Source organism: Hemiscyllium ocellatum, chromosome 10, assembly GCF_020745735.1.
Source record: "Hemiscyllium ocellatum isolate sHemOce1 chromosome 10, sHemOce1.pat.X.cur, whole genome shotgun sequence".
NCBI classification, from domain to species: domain Eukaryota; kingdom Metazoa; phylum Chordata; class Chondrichthyes; order Orectolobiformes; family Hemiscylliidae; genus Hemiscyllium; species Hemiscyllium ocellatum.
The window spans coordinates 20,302,135-20,319,785 of NC_083410.1; the positions used below are offsets into that span (position 1 = coordinate 20,302,135).

Genomic DNA, 17,651 nt, shown 5'->3' on the forward strand with positions numbered 1-17,651 from the left:
AGATAACCTTTTAACTGTGGTCTTGCAGGTTCATATATAAATGGGGACCAGTTGATACCCATACTTTACCTGAGCAACAGTCACTGACCTTAGGAAAGGGAAGGAATTGGGTGAGGTAATGGACAAATACATTTGTAGCTTATATATCTTGTGTTTATGTTTTGCTGATTTTTGTTTCTGTAGCTTACCTGATTTCTGAGCTTGAATCTTCACGAATGCTTGGTGTGCACAACCCGCCAAAGAAGCAGTCAGATAAAACCAGCCAGTCGTTCATGGAGCTGAAATCCATATGTATTACTCTGGGTATGTCCAAGCCCCCAGATAACATCACCATGTTCCAGTTCTTCAGTGGGATTGAGAAAAAGGTACACAAGAACAAAATTGTCCTAATGTGCAGCATTTAAAACCTGAATCATTCAGCCAAACAGTACAAATAATTACTTTTTTAAAAATCCATTGGAATTTCCTCTTCAGGAAATAATAAATTCTTAAAAGAAACAGCACAGATAAGTTGAGAGAAGGTTTCTTTTAATCTTGCCTTTTGATTTCAAACAGTTATTTTGTTTCTGACTACTGTAAGATCTGTACAGGTTGCACCTTTAATACAAGGTTCTATCCTCCAAGTATAAGGGAGCAATTTTAATCCTACTTTCTCTTCTCTTAATCAGGGTTAAGAGTCTGTTTGATGGCTTTCATAATTTCACTTAAGGGTTTGTTTATTTTGGGGGGAAAGTACAAAGACAGGCAATTTCAGATTACCATAAATTCACAGTGGTCAAACCACACATCAAATTGGAAAACTGCATTTCCAGTGTGTCTTAGATTATTGACTGGAACTGTTTCACTGCATTGTACCTTATTCTCAGGTGTCCACCATGCAATTGGGTATTTAATGTCTCCTTTCCAATACTCATTTGTGTATGGAAAGCTTTCAGATCAATAAATTAGAATCAAATTGTTTTAAACATGAGCTTTCAGATGCAAAAGGCATCGACTTAAGCACAAAACTCTTTTGTCAGCATAACCAACTGTCAAGATGTATTGCATTATAAGCAGCTATGTAGTTGAGGTGTTTGTTTTTACTGTCTTTAAAGTAGATACTGTGCACAAAGTGCAAAAAAGTCTGTGTGTGTGTGTGTGTGTTGTGAACACTTAAATTATCTCACCTCTCAACTTACTAAGGGAATACAAGTCAAGTTAACACAACCTTCACTCAAATTCTAATCCTGCCATCTTCAGTTGCATTATCAGTGGCCTTCGCTGCAATGTAGAATCAAGAATAGGAATGTCCACTTGTTACTTGACTCTCCACTCGATTCATGTATCTGACTACCAAGCAACCTATATCAATGTACAACCGAGCCTATGTAACACTAATGAGTGGCTCACTACCTAATCTCTCATTGCCACTCAAGTTTCTTAAGCTGAAGATAAGGATATGATGGAGTTTAGACCATTGTCACAGGAATACTTCTCATCAAACTATCCAAAACTGAGCAGCTTTTTTGATTTGTCAAATCCCACTATTTCCTTTTAATATCCAACTCCTCTGTCAAAGCAACGCTGTGCTTGTTGCAAATCCTGTCTAAAGGGTGCACGACGGCAATTCACCAAATCTACTTAAGCAGCATTTCCCAACCTTGATATCGCCAAGGAAATCAAGAGCAGCTGCTCTGCAGGAATAACGTCAAGTGCCTTCCAGGCTTCTGCATGTATTGAATCTTCATTGTTGATGCCTGATATCTTGAAATTCCTTACTTAAAACCACTATGAAACAAAACCACTGACTCAAGGACCTACCACCATTACAATGGAGCATCTATAATCTAGAAATAAATGCAGCCATTTCAGTGTTCTCCACTCCCCAAGAAAGAAGAGGAAAGCACTCTATCATGTTAATTATTCTTTCAAATTGTGCGCATACGATATGGTGGTTATCATCTGCAAGGTTTGTATGCAAGAGTGACCTGAAAACCCTGCTTCAGAAAGTGGTCAGTGCATTTGATTTTAAACTCCAGGCTTTGTTATGCTTCACCAGTGGTTGGAGAAAATTGGAAATTGCTTCCTTAAGATTTCCTGGCAGAATTGAGAAGACAAACAATAAATAGTAAAAATCTTGACATTCAGAAACAAACTAGCATCCGACAGAACTACCTTCAAGGAATGTGCCCTTCATTAATTGTCACAAGGTTTTGTTTTGTTGCACTTTTTGAGGTGGTTGGCCTTGCAAGAAGACTGGAGAGCTTTCTCCATTATGTAAGTACCTGTACTTCACAATGTTTTCTAGAAAAGTCCCAAGTGCAGTTATTTTAAACAATAGTTATATTGGTTCCACGGAGGACAATGTAATGAATGATCAGTTAACCGTCTTCTGGTGGTGAGATTTAAAGAGGAGTCATTGGGCAGGAAAGAACTTCCTGTTCCTTCTAATAGTGCTGTAAATTCTTATCAGCATTCATCTTAACGGACAAAGCCAATGAAGAATGACTTGGCCTGGCAGAGGACACTGGCAGGGCAGCTTCATGTAGTGGGAAGTCAAGGAAATCTGACTTCATCGATTCTCTACTTTGTGCAGAAGAGCAATGTTTGTGCCATTCTGATCAAGAGAGTTTGTCATCTGGATTTTCTTATTGAATCACACAAAAAGTGTTAATTTTCTGACTTTCTATCCACCGCATCCAAACCTAATTAATGTTTTATCCTTCATAAACCTACAGACTCACTACCTTGCCTCAGATTCAAGGGTGAGATGTCGTTGGAATTATAGCCTGGAGTATTTTTAAGGATGACTTTTTTGCGTCCAGCTGTGATTTGAACCTGATGTTCAAAAAGTTGTTTTCCTTTTTCACTTGTTACAGAAGTCACTTGGAAAGATTTGGAAAATCAGACATTTCCAAGTGCAGGACATTCTGTTGCATTTACAGGTGTTGCACAATCAGAGCAGATTGTTACTGTAGTAAAAATCGTCCACCAGCACGTTTTCAAATGCATGTTTTTGAACTCAGTATTTTCTTTAAATCTTCTTCTGGACACTTGAACTTTCAATCACTAAGAAGTAAAAACCCTGTGTAAAGTGAGATTTGATTGGTGCATTTAGGCCTAAGTGTCCTCTGCTACCTTATCACCGGGATAAACTCGGAAATGGGATGACTTGCTAATTGCTGGTTCCTCGTGATAAAGCAGTCCCTCCCTACATGCAGTAAGATCTGTACAGTGTTCAAACTTGGTCAAATAAATGGTAAGTAACATTATACACACCTTAAGAGTGCCTAACCACCACATTTTGACGTTCAGTAACATTCCAGTTGTCTTAATTCCCACCGCCTTGAAGCAGACATTCAACTGGGCCACCCATCTAAACATTCCAGATATTAGAGCATGTAAGAGGCTGAGTGTTCTGTGACAAGTGGGTTCATGTCCTACTTCATCTCGGTCTCTCCACTGTCTACACGTGCAAGTCAGGAGCATGATGGTAGTATTGACCAGTTGGTTGGATGCAGCTGCAGTGACATAGAACCAAAACGTTTGACCTCTTCCAGGACAAAACAATCTTGATTGGCACCACATCCAGCAGCTTAAATGTGCAGGACCCCCACATCCTGTATTGATCAATTTATAGAATGCACAAAAGCTACACTCTCAGCTTCTTTGTCAAAATTCTCCAAACCCACAACCTCCACCACCTAGAAGGGCAAGGGCAGCAAGTGCATTGGAAATCATCACCTCCAGGTTGTGTGCCACCTGACACCATTCCTTTAGTATTGTTGAGTCAAATCCCTACCTACCAGCACTGGGAACACCATCACCCCTGGATGCAATCACTGAAGAAGGCCCATTGCCTTTTCAAGCATTAGGTTGCTCTCTAGGATATTTTAGGTTAAGGGCTAGCTAATGCTATCATTAACGAAAGTCAGTAAAAGCATTGCCTATGTTAGAGACCTGACATAAAGTCAATAGAAGTGTGATATATTGAATATGTTCAAGAAAACCTAAGAGATATGTATGACAAATAATGTCTTTATGATTTCTAAACATTATGTAATAAAACGTACAAAGATGCAAAACTTTTCATACCTATTTTCAGGTCACATGATTGAAGCGTTAAGAGGTTGTGATGGGTTAGGTATGTTGAGAATAAATGCCAGTTTTGCCAAAGTATTATATAAAGATGCTGTATTAGTATACAGTACATCAAGAATATAGTATTCAAATTTATCCATTTAACATGATCATAAAACATTACAGTATTCTCTTTAATGAAAAGTAGGCAGCTCACCAGATGTCCATATAATCATCCTTCAGGAAACCAGCAGCACCAAAATGGAACAAATCATTGTAAAACATTAGTTTTTTAAAAATATTCTAAAATGGACCCAAGAATAGCAGCTAGGGAGTAGAATTGGCTCTCCCCAAGACAGAAATCAGTAGCACAGAAAAAGCACTTTGGCCCATCATCTCTGTGCTTGTCAAATCCGCAGTTGTTTCATTTTTAATTCGAGTGGTTTTCCTGTGAAGCAGTGTAATTGGAACATTAATCTGAAGACAAAACGTCCAGTTAAATATTAAATGCTTTCAGGAAAAGATCATGCTTCCTGACACAGCCATTTACACTTCAGCCAAGGTTAATTAATTTATTGGGGTCAATGTATTAAAAAGTTATTTGGGTTGGCAAATTTATTAAAAACAGAAATTGAAAATCTGGATCATGGGATCATGCCACATATCCTGAAAAATAATTAAATAAAAGCTATCTTATTTGCTGTGGGTCAGCAGTCAATAAACATGTGGAGAAGGAGTTAACATTTATACTTGTGGGGAAAAATGTAGCATGGCAAATAGTGTACTTCTCTATTAATTAATAGAAGTGACGCGTTAGCCTGGAGCAGGCAAATACAGAGCTGCCAGCCAACCATGCTATAACCTTTAATCTTCTAGTTGTCTTTTGAAATCACTTAAATGGTTCAAATTACCTTCTGTCGTCATGTAATTAAGAACTATTACACTTTCTTGTGGAAAACTTGAGTGCTGCCTAACATTCGTTCTTTTTAACTTTCTAATTTTCACCTCCTTTCCTATTATTATTTCAACCCTTCACAGAAGTGAACAGAATGTTTAATCAATGTCATCATTTCTGTTCTGAAAGATATTGGACCATCCATCTAATGCCAGAATGTAATTTTGCATCATAGACTCTCCAGAATATGTAGCTTTGTGGAGGGTAATTTCATAATTTGTATTACTTTCTTGTCTTTAGCTTGTACAGCAATCCTCTTTGCTGTCGATTTATGATTTGACATAAGTGCAATATACACCTTTTATCCATTCAGTTTTTAACTTGATCGTGTTTTTCTTTCGTAGCTTAAAGAATCTCTGTCAAAAGTGCCCCGAGATCATGTCGGAAAACCTCTGATAAAGAAAGCACTTGGACCACTTCACTGGGTAAGTAATGAAACCATTAATTATGTGTGGCACACCCTGTAGAATGAATTCTGACCACTTTTAATGTGAATTACATTACTAATAATTCTGTTCCTAAATGCTACTAAATACATATCCTTTAACTGCTTAACAATATCCTTTTCACTTCCTCTCATAAATTACTTTCTGATTCTGAATCTTGTTTTCAGCTATCTTATTTGAAAGTATTGTCAAATTGCAAATTATATTGTTCCATCCTTTTAATTTTCCAATTAAGAAAGCTTACAGGATGCTTGTCTTTTAAGTCAGGATGTTGGAAACATGAACAAAAGTTAACTTTTTTTAAATCTCTGGTAAGATATCAACTCCACCAGGAGTATTGTATGTAGTTCCAGGCATCACATTTTAGGAAGGATTTTAAGAAGAGGGTGTAGAGGATGATGCCAGAACTAAGATCTCTTAACATTGAGAGATTGGAGAATCTTGGATCCATCTCTGTAGTACGTTAAGCTGAAAGGAAATGCAGATATTCACAATTACATATTAAATACAGAATGTAAAAACTCTTTCTTCTACCTGAAATATAACTTCAAGTTATGGATTTGAAATAAACAAATGAATTAATGGGTAAATTGGTAGAGATTTCTTCTCACAGTATTAAGGTTTGGACTACAGTCAGTTCTGCTGTAACGCACATTTCTTCAATGCAAATTGGCTATAATGTGATTGAAGAATTTAGACCATTATTTGTAGAATGTGAATGTTTTTCTTACTTGTATTGGCTATAATGTAATTCCAGTACCACTGGTTGTAATGTTGTTGGTATTATGTGATTTTCTTAAAATGTGGGAGCGGAACTATCATGTTACATCAGAACAGACTGTACATTGGTAGATAATGATGTAATCAGAGTACAGAGGAACTTTCCAAAGGGAGTTGAACATGTATCTGAAGAGGATTCATTTGCAAGTTTTTGGATTAAGCCTGGAATTTCACACTAACTGGGACAATGTTTTTAAAAAGTAGACATCAGGCCGAATGACCATCTTCTGTGCTGTAAGAATCTGATTCAATACTTTTTTTTTCAAAATTTGAAAATATAAGAAGTAGATGTAGGACATTGGTCATTTTGGGCCACCTTTGCTGAAAATGAGAATGCACAAATGAAGCACTTGTGTTTTTTTGGGAAATAGTGTCTCCAAATGCAGTCCTGAAAAAGGCAGCAAAAAATGCTAAACAAGTCAAAGTAGATACTTTAATGAAGAGTCATGTTGCATGATGAATTAGTTTGGAACATGGATTCAAGTCCAGTCCATGCTAGCTGCAAGAATCTGCCGGGTTGTGGCTTAAACCCAGTCACTGACTGTCTCATTGATAATTTAGCATTGCAGTTGGCTCTCCCTGCTTCATAAAATGCTTGAATTCTGAAATAGGAGCATGTTTGATTGTTCCCAGATCTGGCATATGTTATCTTTCCAAAAGTAATTGCAATGTTTGAGTTCTGGGTCTTTTATATATATGCCCTTTATCCATACCCAGTGTCTGATCTGACCTGTTGCTGTGTCAGGGTAGCAAATGGTGGAAAGCGTTCTGTTCCGATATCCCAGACTGATGTCTCTTGGTGTGTTGAGCACTTATTGAGTAATGGAGGCTCAGGGAATATTGCGCTCTCAACCAAAAAAGATGGGACCAATGCAGAATAATTAAGACTAAATACGAATGTTCCAATATTTTTATATTTTTTTAAATTTATTCCAACTGTAATCCAATATAAGACCATAAGACATAGGAGTGGAAGTAAGGCCATTCGGCCCATCGAGTCCAGTCTGCCATTCGATCACGGCTGATGGGCATTTGAATTCCACTTACCAGCATTCTCTCCGTAGCCCTTAAATTCTTGATGTCACAAGGAATTATCAATCTCTGCCTTGAAGACATTTAGCGTCATTCTGCGGCAATGAATTCCACAGGCCCACCACTCTCTGGCTGAAGAAATGTCTCCGCGTTTCTGTTCTGAATTGACCCCCTCTAAGGCTGTGTCCACGGGTCCTAGTCTCCTCACCTAACGGAAACAATTTCCTAGTGTCCAGCCTTTCCAAGCCATGTATTATCTTGTAAGTTTCTATTAAATCTCCCCTTAATCTTCTAAGCTCCAATGAATACAATCCCAGGATCCTCAGCCGTTCCTCGTATGTTAGACCTACCATTCCAGGGATCATCCATGTGAATCTCTGCTGGACGCGCTCCAGTGCCAGTATGTCCTTCCTCAGGTGTGGGGACCAAAACTGGACACAGTACTCCAAATGGGGCCTAACCGGAGCTTTATAAAGTCTCAGTAGCACAACGGTGCTTTTATATTCCAACCCTCTTGAGATAAATGACAACATTGCATTCGCTTTCTTAATCACGGACTCAACCTGCATGTTTACCTTTAGAGAATCCTCGACTAGCACTCCCAGATCCCTTGTACTTTGGCTTTATGAATTTTCTCACTATTTAGAAAGTAGTCTATGCTTTTATTCTTTTTTCCAAAGTGCAAGACCTCGCATTTGCTCACATTGAATTCTATAAGCCATTTCTTGGACCACTCTCCCAAACTGTCTCGATCCTTCTGCAGCTTCCCCACTTCCTCAGTACTACCTGCCTGTCCACCTAACTTCGTATCATCCGCAAACTTCGCTAGAATGCCCCCAGTTCCTTCATCCAGATCACTAATATATAATGTGAACAGCTGCGGCCCCAACACTGAACCCTGCGGGACACAGCTTGTCACTGGCTGCCATTCTGAAAAAGAACCTTTTTATCCCAACTCTGTCTTCTGTCAGACAGCCAATCTTCAATCCATACCAGTACCTCACCTCTAACATCATGGGCCCTCATCTTGCTCAGCAGCCTCCCGTGTGGCACCTTATCAAAGGCCTTTTGGTAGTCTAGATAGACCACATCCACTGGGTTTTCCTGGTCTAATCTACTTGCCACCTTTTCAAAGAATTCCAACAGGTTTGTCAGGCACGACCTCCCCTTACTAAATGTTGATTTGTTCTAATCAGACTCTGCTCTTCCAAGAATTTAGAAACCTCATCCTTAATGATGGATTCTACAAACCAATTTTACCAACAACTGAGGTTAGGCTAATTGGCCTATAATTTTCCATCTTTTGTCTTGATCCTTTCTTGAACAAGGGGGTTACAACAGCGATCTCCCAATCATCTGGGACTTTCCCTGACTCTAGTGACTTTTGAAAGATCTCAACCAATGCCTTCTCTCTCAGAACTCCTAGGATGTATCGCATCGGGGCCAGGAGATTTGTCAATTTTAAGACATTTTAGCTTTTCTAGCATTTTCTCTTTTGTAATGGCAACCAGACTCTACTCAGCCCCCTGACTCCCTTTGTCACTGAATTCCATTATGTATGGGCAGGGGAAATTTCTGGCCAACTGATTACTAAAATAATAGACGCATACAATATAAAACATGCTACACTCTCGGGCATTGCATTCGCAGACTCCCACCGCATTCTGGATGAAATGATTTTTCCTCAAATCCCCTCTAAACTTCCTGCCTTTCACCTTACACCATTTGCTGTATTTTTTTCTTTTTTTTCTATTTCTTATTTATGGCCTGCCTAGCCAGGTCCAGGAGCAGATCCACGAGGTCTTCAGAACTGCCCGTCTCGCTCCCCCCCCCCCCCCCCCCCCCCCCGTACCAGGTGCCAGAAGATCAAGAGCGTGGGACTGAAGTGCAACCTAAAGCAGAGAAGTAGATTTTTTGAGAAAATCAAAAAGGGAGTGCAAACGCCCACACCCAATATATACATGGTCCACGGACTCCACAGAACAAACTGTTGGGCTGGGAGACCGTGAACCACCGCAATCTGCAGTTGCAGGGACAGCCTCGTGCAGCACCCTCCACCCCCAGATCCCCAAGAGAAAGGGGGAGGACTCCCGTGTAGAGAGCCCTCCACTGGGGATCTCCGCTGCCTGGTGGTAAACCATTTGCTGTATTGTTATTGACTGTTCAATTAAGGGCACCAGCTGTTTTCTATCCAATCTGTCCACACTCCCCTCAATCTTATACATCTCAATCAGATCCCCTCTGTCTTCTTTGCTCTAAGGTTGACAACCCCAGCTTATCCAGGCTCTCTTCTTAGATGTTGCATCTCCGGCATCATTGTTGCAAATCTTGTCTGCACCACTGCAGTGCCATCACTTCCTTCCTATAGTGTAGAGACCACAACTGTGCACACTTTTCCAGTTGCAGCTTAACCAAAGTTTTGTACATCTCCAACATTAGCCTCTGTGCTCTTATAAAGTATGCCTGACTGATAAAGGCAAGTGTCCCGTCTGCTGCCTTAGCTACCCAATTAAGATGTTCTGTTGCCTTCAGGGATCTATGGTCAAGCACTGCACAATCTTTCTATTCCTCCTGAGCTTCCTAGTGTCCTGCCATTCATGTGAGTGCTCCCTTGTCTTATTATTTCTTCCTGAGTGCACCACCTTTTCACTTTTAACAGGGTCAAATTCCATCTGTCTCCATTCTACCCATGTAACCTAAGACCACCTTCCGCACAGTCATCCACCTGGCAAATTTTTGTCATCCACAATCTTACTTATCATCTCCAATATCCTCTACGGTTTCTTCTATGTTGTTTACTATATCGCAAACAGTAAGGGACCCAGCCCTGATCCCAGTGCTGTGCCATTGGACACCGTCCTCCAGTCACACGAAAAGCCTTCTGCCACCACCCTCTGGCTCAGTGAGAGGAGACAATTTTAAATCCAGTTCACCAAGTTACCCTCGATTCCCTGTATCACATGCAAAAGAGAAGTGTTCTGGTGCCCCTTTTGTGTTCCTTCATTTCATGATTTTGGTGCTTGAGTAGTGCTGTGGAGTCTTTGCTTACATTTTATTTGACATGTTGGTACAATTGCAATATTTGAGGCATTTGGATGGGTATATGAATAGGAAGTGCTTGGAGGGATGTGGGCCGGGTGCTGGCAGGAGGGGTTAGATTGGGTTGGGGTTCTAGTCATCATGGACAGGTTGGACCGAAGGGTCCGTTTCCATGCTGTACATCTCTGTGGCTGTCATTTTAGAATCAAACAAGTTGGATTCTAAAGTTACTGAAAATACATTTGTACTGCTGTGAAGTTTTCTCTTCAACTTAGTTGTCATGGTATTTGAAGGAAAGAATCTCATTTCTGTTTACTGGCAGGAGAAATTAGAAGCTATCAATCAGGTCCTGGTTAACGAGTATGAAATTCGACGAAAGATGTTGCTGAAGCGAATGGATGTAACCATACAGTCATTTGGCTGGTCTGATCGAGCTAAGGTATTGGATTTTGTAAAAAATCCTGTTTTTTCCTTATTCCAAAGCAGGTTGTGGGAAGAAAAAGCAGCTTTTCTGGAATTGTGAATTATTAGTCATCGTTTTATGGTATCCTATAGTGAAGTCGCTTAAAATACTAAGGGAACTTTTACGCAATTTTGACAAAGTGTCCTTGGATACTACGTAAAGCTCAAGTTACTTCCATACCTGAAAGAAGAAGAGTGTTTGTAAATGGCACAGTAGTAATGAATAGAAATCTTTGCGTGGATTGTTCATGCATATTAAGAACAGGAAAATCAACCCATTGAAAATGGAAGTGTTTCTATTTCTGACAAGCCATTGTAAACTTTAATCACTAAATTACAAATGTCATTTATCTGTAATGGGAGCTGTTATGGGAATTGCCAAATTACACCTCACTTAACAATATGGAAACTGGAAAGAAGAAAGTCACTTTACTGTTTAAAATCACACAACACCAGGTTATAGTCCAACAGGTTTAATTGGAAGCACACTAGCTTTTGGGGCATCACTCCTTCATCAGGTGATAGTGGAGGGCTCAAAATATATGTGCACATGTGGGTCTTTGTCTGTGTGTGTGTGTGTGTGTGTGTGTGTGTGTGTGTGTGTATCTGTCTCTGTCTGGGTTGGGGATTGAGAGTGTGAGAAAGTGTGTGTGTGTGTGTGTGTGGTGCAATGGTGGTCACCTGTAATGTGACATGAACCCAAGGTCCTGGTTGAGGACCTCCCAATGGGTACAGACCTTGGGCTCATGTCACATTACAGATGACCACCATTGCACTATACATACACAGACACGCACACAGACCACCCACAAATGCACCCCTTCTAAGACACTCTCACACATACACTTTCTCACACTCAACCCATATGTGTGTGAGTGTCTTAGAGGGGGTGCATGTGTGGGTGGTCTGTGTGCTTGTCTGTGTATATATAGTGCAATGGTGGTCATCTGTAATGTGACATGAGCCCAAGGTCTGTACCCATTGGGAGGTCCTCAACCAGGACTTTGGGTTCATGTCACATTACAGGTGATCACCCTTGCGCTATGCACACGCATGCGCGCACATGCACAAACAAGTATATGCGTGCGCGCACACACATGGACACACACATACACAGATGCGCGCACACACCCCCACACACGCCCTTACAGAGAGAGACACTCCCACGCTCCCACATGCACCCCCTCACAGACTTGAGACACTCTACACTCACGCACGCTCACACTCTCAACCCCCAACCCAGACAGACACAGACAAAGACCCATATGCGCACATATATTTTGTAGGGTGAATTTGCACTTGCAGGGTTACATTGTACTTTGCTCAAAAACTGCATGAATTCATGTAAAACTCCGTTATCTCACTTTTTAGATTAGAATCAATCTAATCACCATGACATAGAGAACACAGGGGGCTAACACCTTCAACATATTGTCTAGCTATCACCGATTGTTAACAGCTAACCTGAGAATGCAACTTTTTAAAAAATGGTTTTGTGATTTACACATGAAAGAAGTGAAACTGTCATGGTATTCAAACAGATGAAAGGCTTCACAGACAATCAATTTTTCAATGTATAATTTCAGTTACATCACTGTAAATTTTTGCTATAAATTCTGTTAGGATTGAACCCTCCACTATCACCTGATGAAGGAGCGACGCTCTGGAAGCACTAGCTTCCAATCAAACCTGTAGAACTATAAGCTGGTGTTGCGATTTTTAACTTCGTACACCCCAGTCTGACACCGGCATCTCCAAATCATGACTTTAGTATTTGATTTAGTTCTGTCTTTTGAGTCTGATAGGTGAAAGAGCAATCAGCAGTAATTTGTTGATATCTCGAAAGCATTTTAAATGCTACAAGACCGTTTGGATTAAAAAGAACTTCTTAAAATAATTGCTACTGATGCAGTTGCAGCATCAGTTCTTTTTAATAACTGCTTTAATTTTGGTTGGTGGTCTTAAGTTCTTTCTTTATTCAGGTTACTAAGAAAAACTCAACTCCTTTTATATTTTGTAAAGCTCCAAACGAAAGTTTTTTTGGGAGCTATCTACTCATTTTTGCATTTAATACTGATTTGGTTTTTGTACGTTCTGCTTCACATAGACTCAAACTGAAAAACTGGCCAAAGTCTACCAGCCCAAGCGTGCAGCTTTGAGTTCAAGAAGTACCATTTGTGTGGCACATCTGCTAGCTGCCCGCGAGGACCTGTCTAAGATTATGCGAACCAGCAGTGGCTTAATCCGAGAGAAGACTGCATGTGCTGTTAATAAGGTAAAATAAAGTTAGGCTTTGTTAATAAGGACCAATATGAAACCTGACTTGACATTGTTATAGTGTGCAATTGAGTACAATAAAAGTGAGTCATGTCCCTAAAATCACTGAATTGTTAATTGTGTTGCCACCTCCTAATCAGTTTGAACTTCAGTTTCAATTTCTTTCACTGTTGAATTGGTAAATAAAGCAGTATTTAATATTAGAGTTTCAGGTTAAGTTTGTCCTTTTGTAGAGCAGTTAATGAAAATGACCCTGAATGCTTCAAAGTCATTTCCACTGGCAAATGTGACACTTCCAATATCCCACAAACAGCTAACAGAAATTTTGATTTTGTTCATGGGATGAGGGCGTCACTGGCTAAGCCAGCATTTATTACCCATCCCTAATTGCCCACATTATATGGTTGTCTGATTTGCTTTTCTTCCAAAGCTTTTAGTTAGGAGAGGAATTTTGTCCCAGGCTTCTGGCGAGCTCCTTTCTTATTTTCTCTTTTAAAATAATGGAATGAAATCTTCAATTTCCTATGATTCAACAATAAATTTAGAATGTCTGACTAGCAGCAAATCCTTTATTGTATTTATCTGCTGCAAAACTCAGTAACTCTGACAAATTCAGCAGAAACAACTGCAACTGCTACTGATATTTGTCTGCAACACACAAAAATGTTAAAAAGAATAAAACACAGTTGGGTGCTCACATTCCATTAGTGTGTTTTCTTACATCTCCTATTTGTTTTTATTAATTAATGTAAGTTACTAAATGAAAGGTTTTGTTAAGTGAATCATGTTGGGCTGCTTTAATTTTATTCTTTGTAAGGCTTGGGGTTGATACGACAATGCACTTGATGTGTGAATAGATTTTCAAAGTGCATTTAGTAAAGTACCACGTAATAGTCTTGTTAGCAAATTTGAAGCCTGCAGGATTAACAGGGTGTTGGCTGCTTGGCAAAATAATGGACTATAGGACAGAGTGTAGTGCTGTTGATATTGGAATCACTGCTGTTATTGTATGTTAAATGACCTGGATTTGGGTCTATGCAGCATAATTTAAAGTTTGCAGATGACCTAAATTGTGGAACTGTATTAAGCAATGAGGAGGATAATAATAGATTTCAGTAGAATATTGACTGAAATGGGTAAATGAATGGTAGGTGAAATTTGAGAGTGTATGTTGATTTATTTTGGAAAGATAAATGAAAAGTGGCAATATAAAACAATCAGTAGTTTCACAAATAATGCAGGAACAGACTTGAACATGCACGCACACAAATTTGTGAAGATACCTGGAAAAGTTGTGGTGGCCCAGTTAAGAGACACTGATCCTTGTATAGATTACGAAAAGTAAGGAAGTTACATAAAGGCTTTGTAAAACACTGGACAAATCCTACATGCATATTATGACTTATTTTGAGTACCACGCATTAGGAAGCATGTTAACTCCTGAGGGAGGAAAGAGAGACAACATGCTGGAATGTACTAGAGATGACAGACTTCAATCACGTAAAGACTAGAGAGAATGGAGTTGTTATCCTTTTATACCAGAAGATCATGGGGGTTATAATTATTAAAGGAATAGCTGTACATAAAGACAAACTGTTTCCAGTGGTGAAATGGTCAGTTACTAGTGGACATATATTTAACCTAAATGGTGGATCTGATGGGACAGAGCAAGGAGGACATAGAGGGCAGCATTTTGTGCAATGAGTTGGTATGATCTAGAATGTGCTGCCTGAAACATTGGTGAAAGCCATTGAAGGGAGGAAATTTACAGGGTGATATGAAAAATTATAGGGGAATATCACTAATTGGACAGTTTGTACAAGATCCAACAGCTTGTACTGCATCATTTTGTTATTTATCCTGACTACTTGACTGACTATTTTGTATTCTGAGAGTATATAAGAGCTAGGAGCAGGAGTAGGCCATCTGGCCCTTTGAACCCGCTCTGCCATTTCAATAAGATCATGGCTGATCTTTTTGTGGCCTCCGTTTGACTTACCCACCCTCTCACTATAACCCTTACTTCCTTTACTGTTCAAAAACTTTCTTTCTTAGCTTTGAAAGTATTTACTGAGGAAGCCTCAACTACTTCCCTGGACAAGGAATTCCATAGATTCACAGCCCTCTGAGTAAAGACGTTCCTTCTCAATTCAGTCCGAAATCTGCTCCCTCTAATCTTGTGGCATTGCCCTCTTGTCTGAGTTTCACCTGCCAATGGTAACATTCTCTGTCTACTTCTATCTTATGTATTCCCTTCATAATTTTATATATTTCTAGAAGATGCTCCTCATTCTTCTATATTCCAATGAGTATAATTCCAGTCTACTCCGTCTCTTCTCATAAGTCATCCAACACAGTGAACTTCCTTTGCACCCCCTCTAGTGCCAGTACATCCTTTCTCAAGTAAGGAGACCAAACCTGCACACAGTACTCCCAGGCGTGGCCTCACCCGCACCCTGTACAGTTTCAACATACCCTCCCTGCTTTTAAACTCAATCTCTTTAGCAATGTAGGACAAAATTCCACTTGCCTCCTGTTGCACCTGCAGACCAACCTTCTGTGATGAATTGTTTTTAAGTAAAATTTTACATTGTGATGTTCAAAACTGTGAATGCCTGAACTAATATTGTTCAAGACTTTCATACTTCCAATAACTTTGTCCCTTGGTTTCTCCTTTTTGCAGGTACTTATGGGACGAGTGCCAGACAGGGGCGGCAGGCCAAATGAAATTGAGCCCCCTCCACCAGAAATGCCACCGTGGCAGAAGAGACCAGACAATGTCCAGTCCAGCAGTGGACGTGGAAGAGGTGGATATGACCAAGGGTCTTATGGAGGAGGTGGAAGAGGTGGATACGAACAAAGTTCCTATGGAGGAGGTGGAAGAGGTGGATATGACCATGGCTCTTATGGAGGAGGTGGAAGAGGTGGATATGAACACAGTTCTTATGGAAGAGGTGGATATGACCAAGGCTCTTATGGAGGAGGTGGAAGAGGCGGATATGACCAAGGCGGGCGAGGTGGGGGCCGTGGTGGATATGATAGGACAGAACAAGCAGGACGTGGCGGAGGCAGAGGAAAAATTCAAGGCGGATGGTCAGACGGAAGTGGCGGCCATCAAGATTCTAGCTATCAAGGGGGGCATGGCAGTTACCATAGTGGCGGTTACCACAGTGGTGGCTATCAAGGCAATGCTGGTTACCAAGGAGGTGGCTACCATGGGGGTGGTGGAAGCTATCAAGGAGGTGGTTATCAAGGGGGTGGCTACCAAGGACATCAAGACAACCGGAATCAAGATAGCAGCCACGAGCAGGGTGGTGGTCGAGGTGCAGGACGTGGAGGTCGTGGTCGTGGGGGTCGTGGAGGGCGCGGGGGACAGGGTGGTGGGTGGGTCAACAGAGGTGGTCTAAACTATAACCAGGGAGGGCAGTTTGAGCAATATTTCCAGCATGGTGGCCAACAATACAATGCTTCTGGTTTCTATCAAGGTAGGCAGTATTCTAGCTAATATTTGATAGCTTTGACTATTGTCTTCTTCCTGCAAGAGTCACAGACTCAGCCATAAATAGTTACCAACTGTCGAATGCCACTAAAATCCAGTACCTTGTATTGAATCAGCAGTGCTGCAGATTTGTTTGTTAAACAAAGGGAAGCAAAACCACCCACCCTGCTTTCAGCAGGAGTGAAGGCTTGTGATTCTAAGTCTTTCTGTTTTGACCTCCCATCCCCACTCTTCATAAAATGGGTTTTAGGCTTAAAACTGTACTTAAAGCGCAGCAAAAAAAAACTGCTTCTCTGCATGTGTGACTGTCACTGGCAAGATTAAAACTCTTTTTATTTTTTGAAAGTGCACTACAGACCGAGCATATAAGCCCCGACTGAGCCTGGAAGCTTCCTTTTCTAATAGACTGGTGCTTTTAGCAAAACCTTTGCAGAGCTCACATTTCTCTAATGTCCTGTATTAAGCCACGTGGTAACTTCCAGCTGGCTGTTAATTGTACATAACTGTAAACTTCACAAGCAGAGTGAATGACAGTCTGAAAGATGAGCAATTAAGTATCTGTGTGCTGTTTTGCTGTTTGAAATTGTTGGATTTTAGTTAAACACAGTTCATGGATGAGGGGAGGTATCAAGAGGATTTCAGTACCAACCTTTTATTTAAATGTGTGTAAGAAAGTGTGTGTATGCATATTTGCATTTTTACCCAAACATTGAATTGAGAAATTTGTGGTTTGGGTGACACCCATGGTTTTTTTGCGTTTCTAACTTATAATGGTTGAGAAGTTTACTGTATGTCATCCCTTTTGCAAATGTGTGTAGTTTGAAAGCTGCAAAGGATATTCAGCACAGAAAGGGCTAATGTGTAGGTTTAACTAATTCAGCCTTAAATTATGCACAATGCCTATAATTCTACAGACAATTTGAAAATATTGGCCAAAAATGGCTGACTGTATTTGTAAAATACTAATTGTTTTTGTTCCCATTGAAATATTGGCAAGGGCCTGATCGTACATGGCATACTTCATTATTTGGAAGTTGAGGCAGTTGCTGAATATAACCCATGGTCAAAGAGCTGGAAATAAAAGAAAATGTGAAACAAGTTA

General features: G+C 40.2%; 1 protein-coding gene across 1 annotated transcript in view; it reads left to right on the forward strand.

Annotated features, from left to right (window-relative positions):
- Positions 1-17,651, forward strand: part of fam98a (family with sequence similarity 98 member A) — a 31,624-nt gene extending 13,973 nt beyond the window's left edge. The window contains exons 4-8 of the mRNA XM_060831320.1: positions 184-365; positions 5,359-5,439; positions 10,634-10,750; positions 12,881-13,048; positions 15,734-17,651. Of these exons, the coding sequence (XP_060687303.1) occupies positions 184-365; positions 5,359-5,439; positions 10,634-10,750; positions 12,881-13,048; positions 15,734-16,555 (1,370 nt within the window). The 3' untranslated portion in view covers positions 16,556-17,651. The remainder of the gene's footprint in view (positions 1-183; positions 366-5,358; positions 5,440-10,633; positions 10,751-12,880; positions 13,049-15,733) is intronic.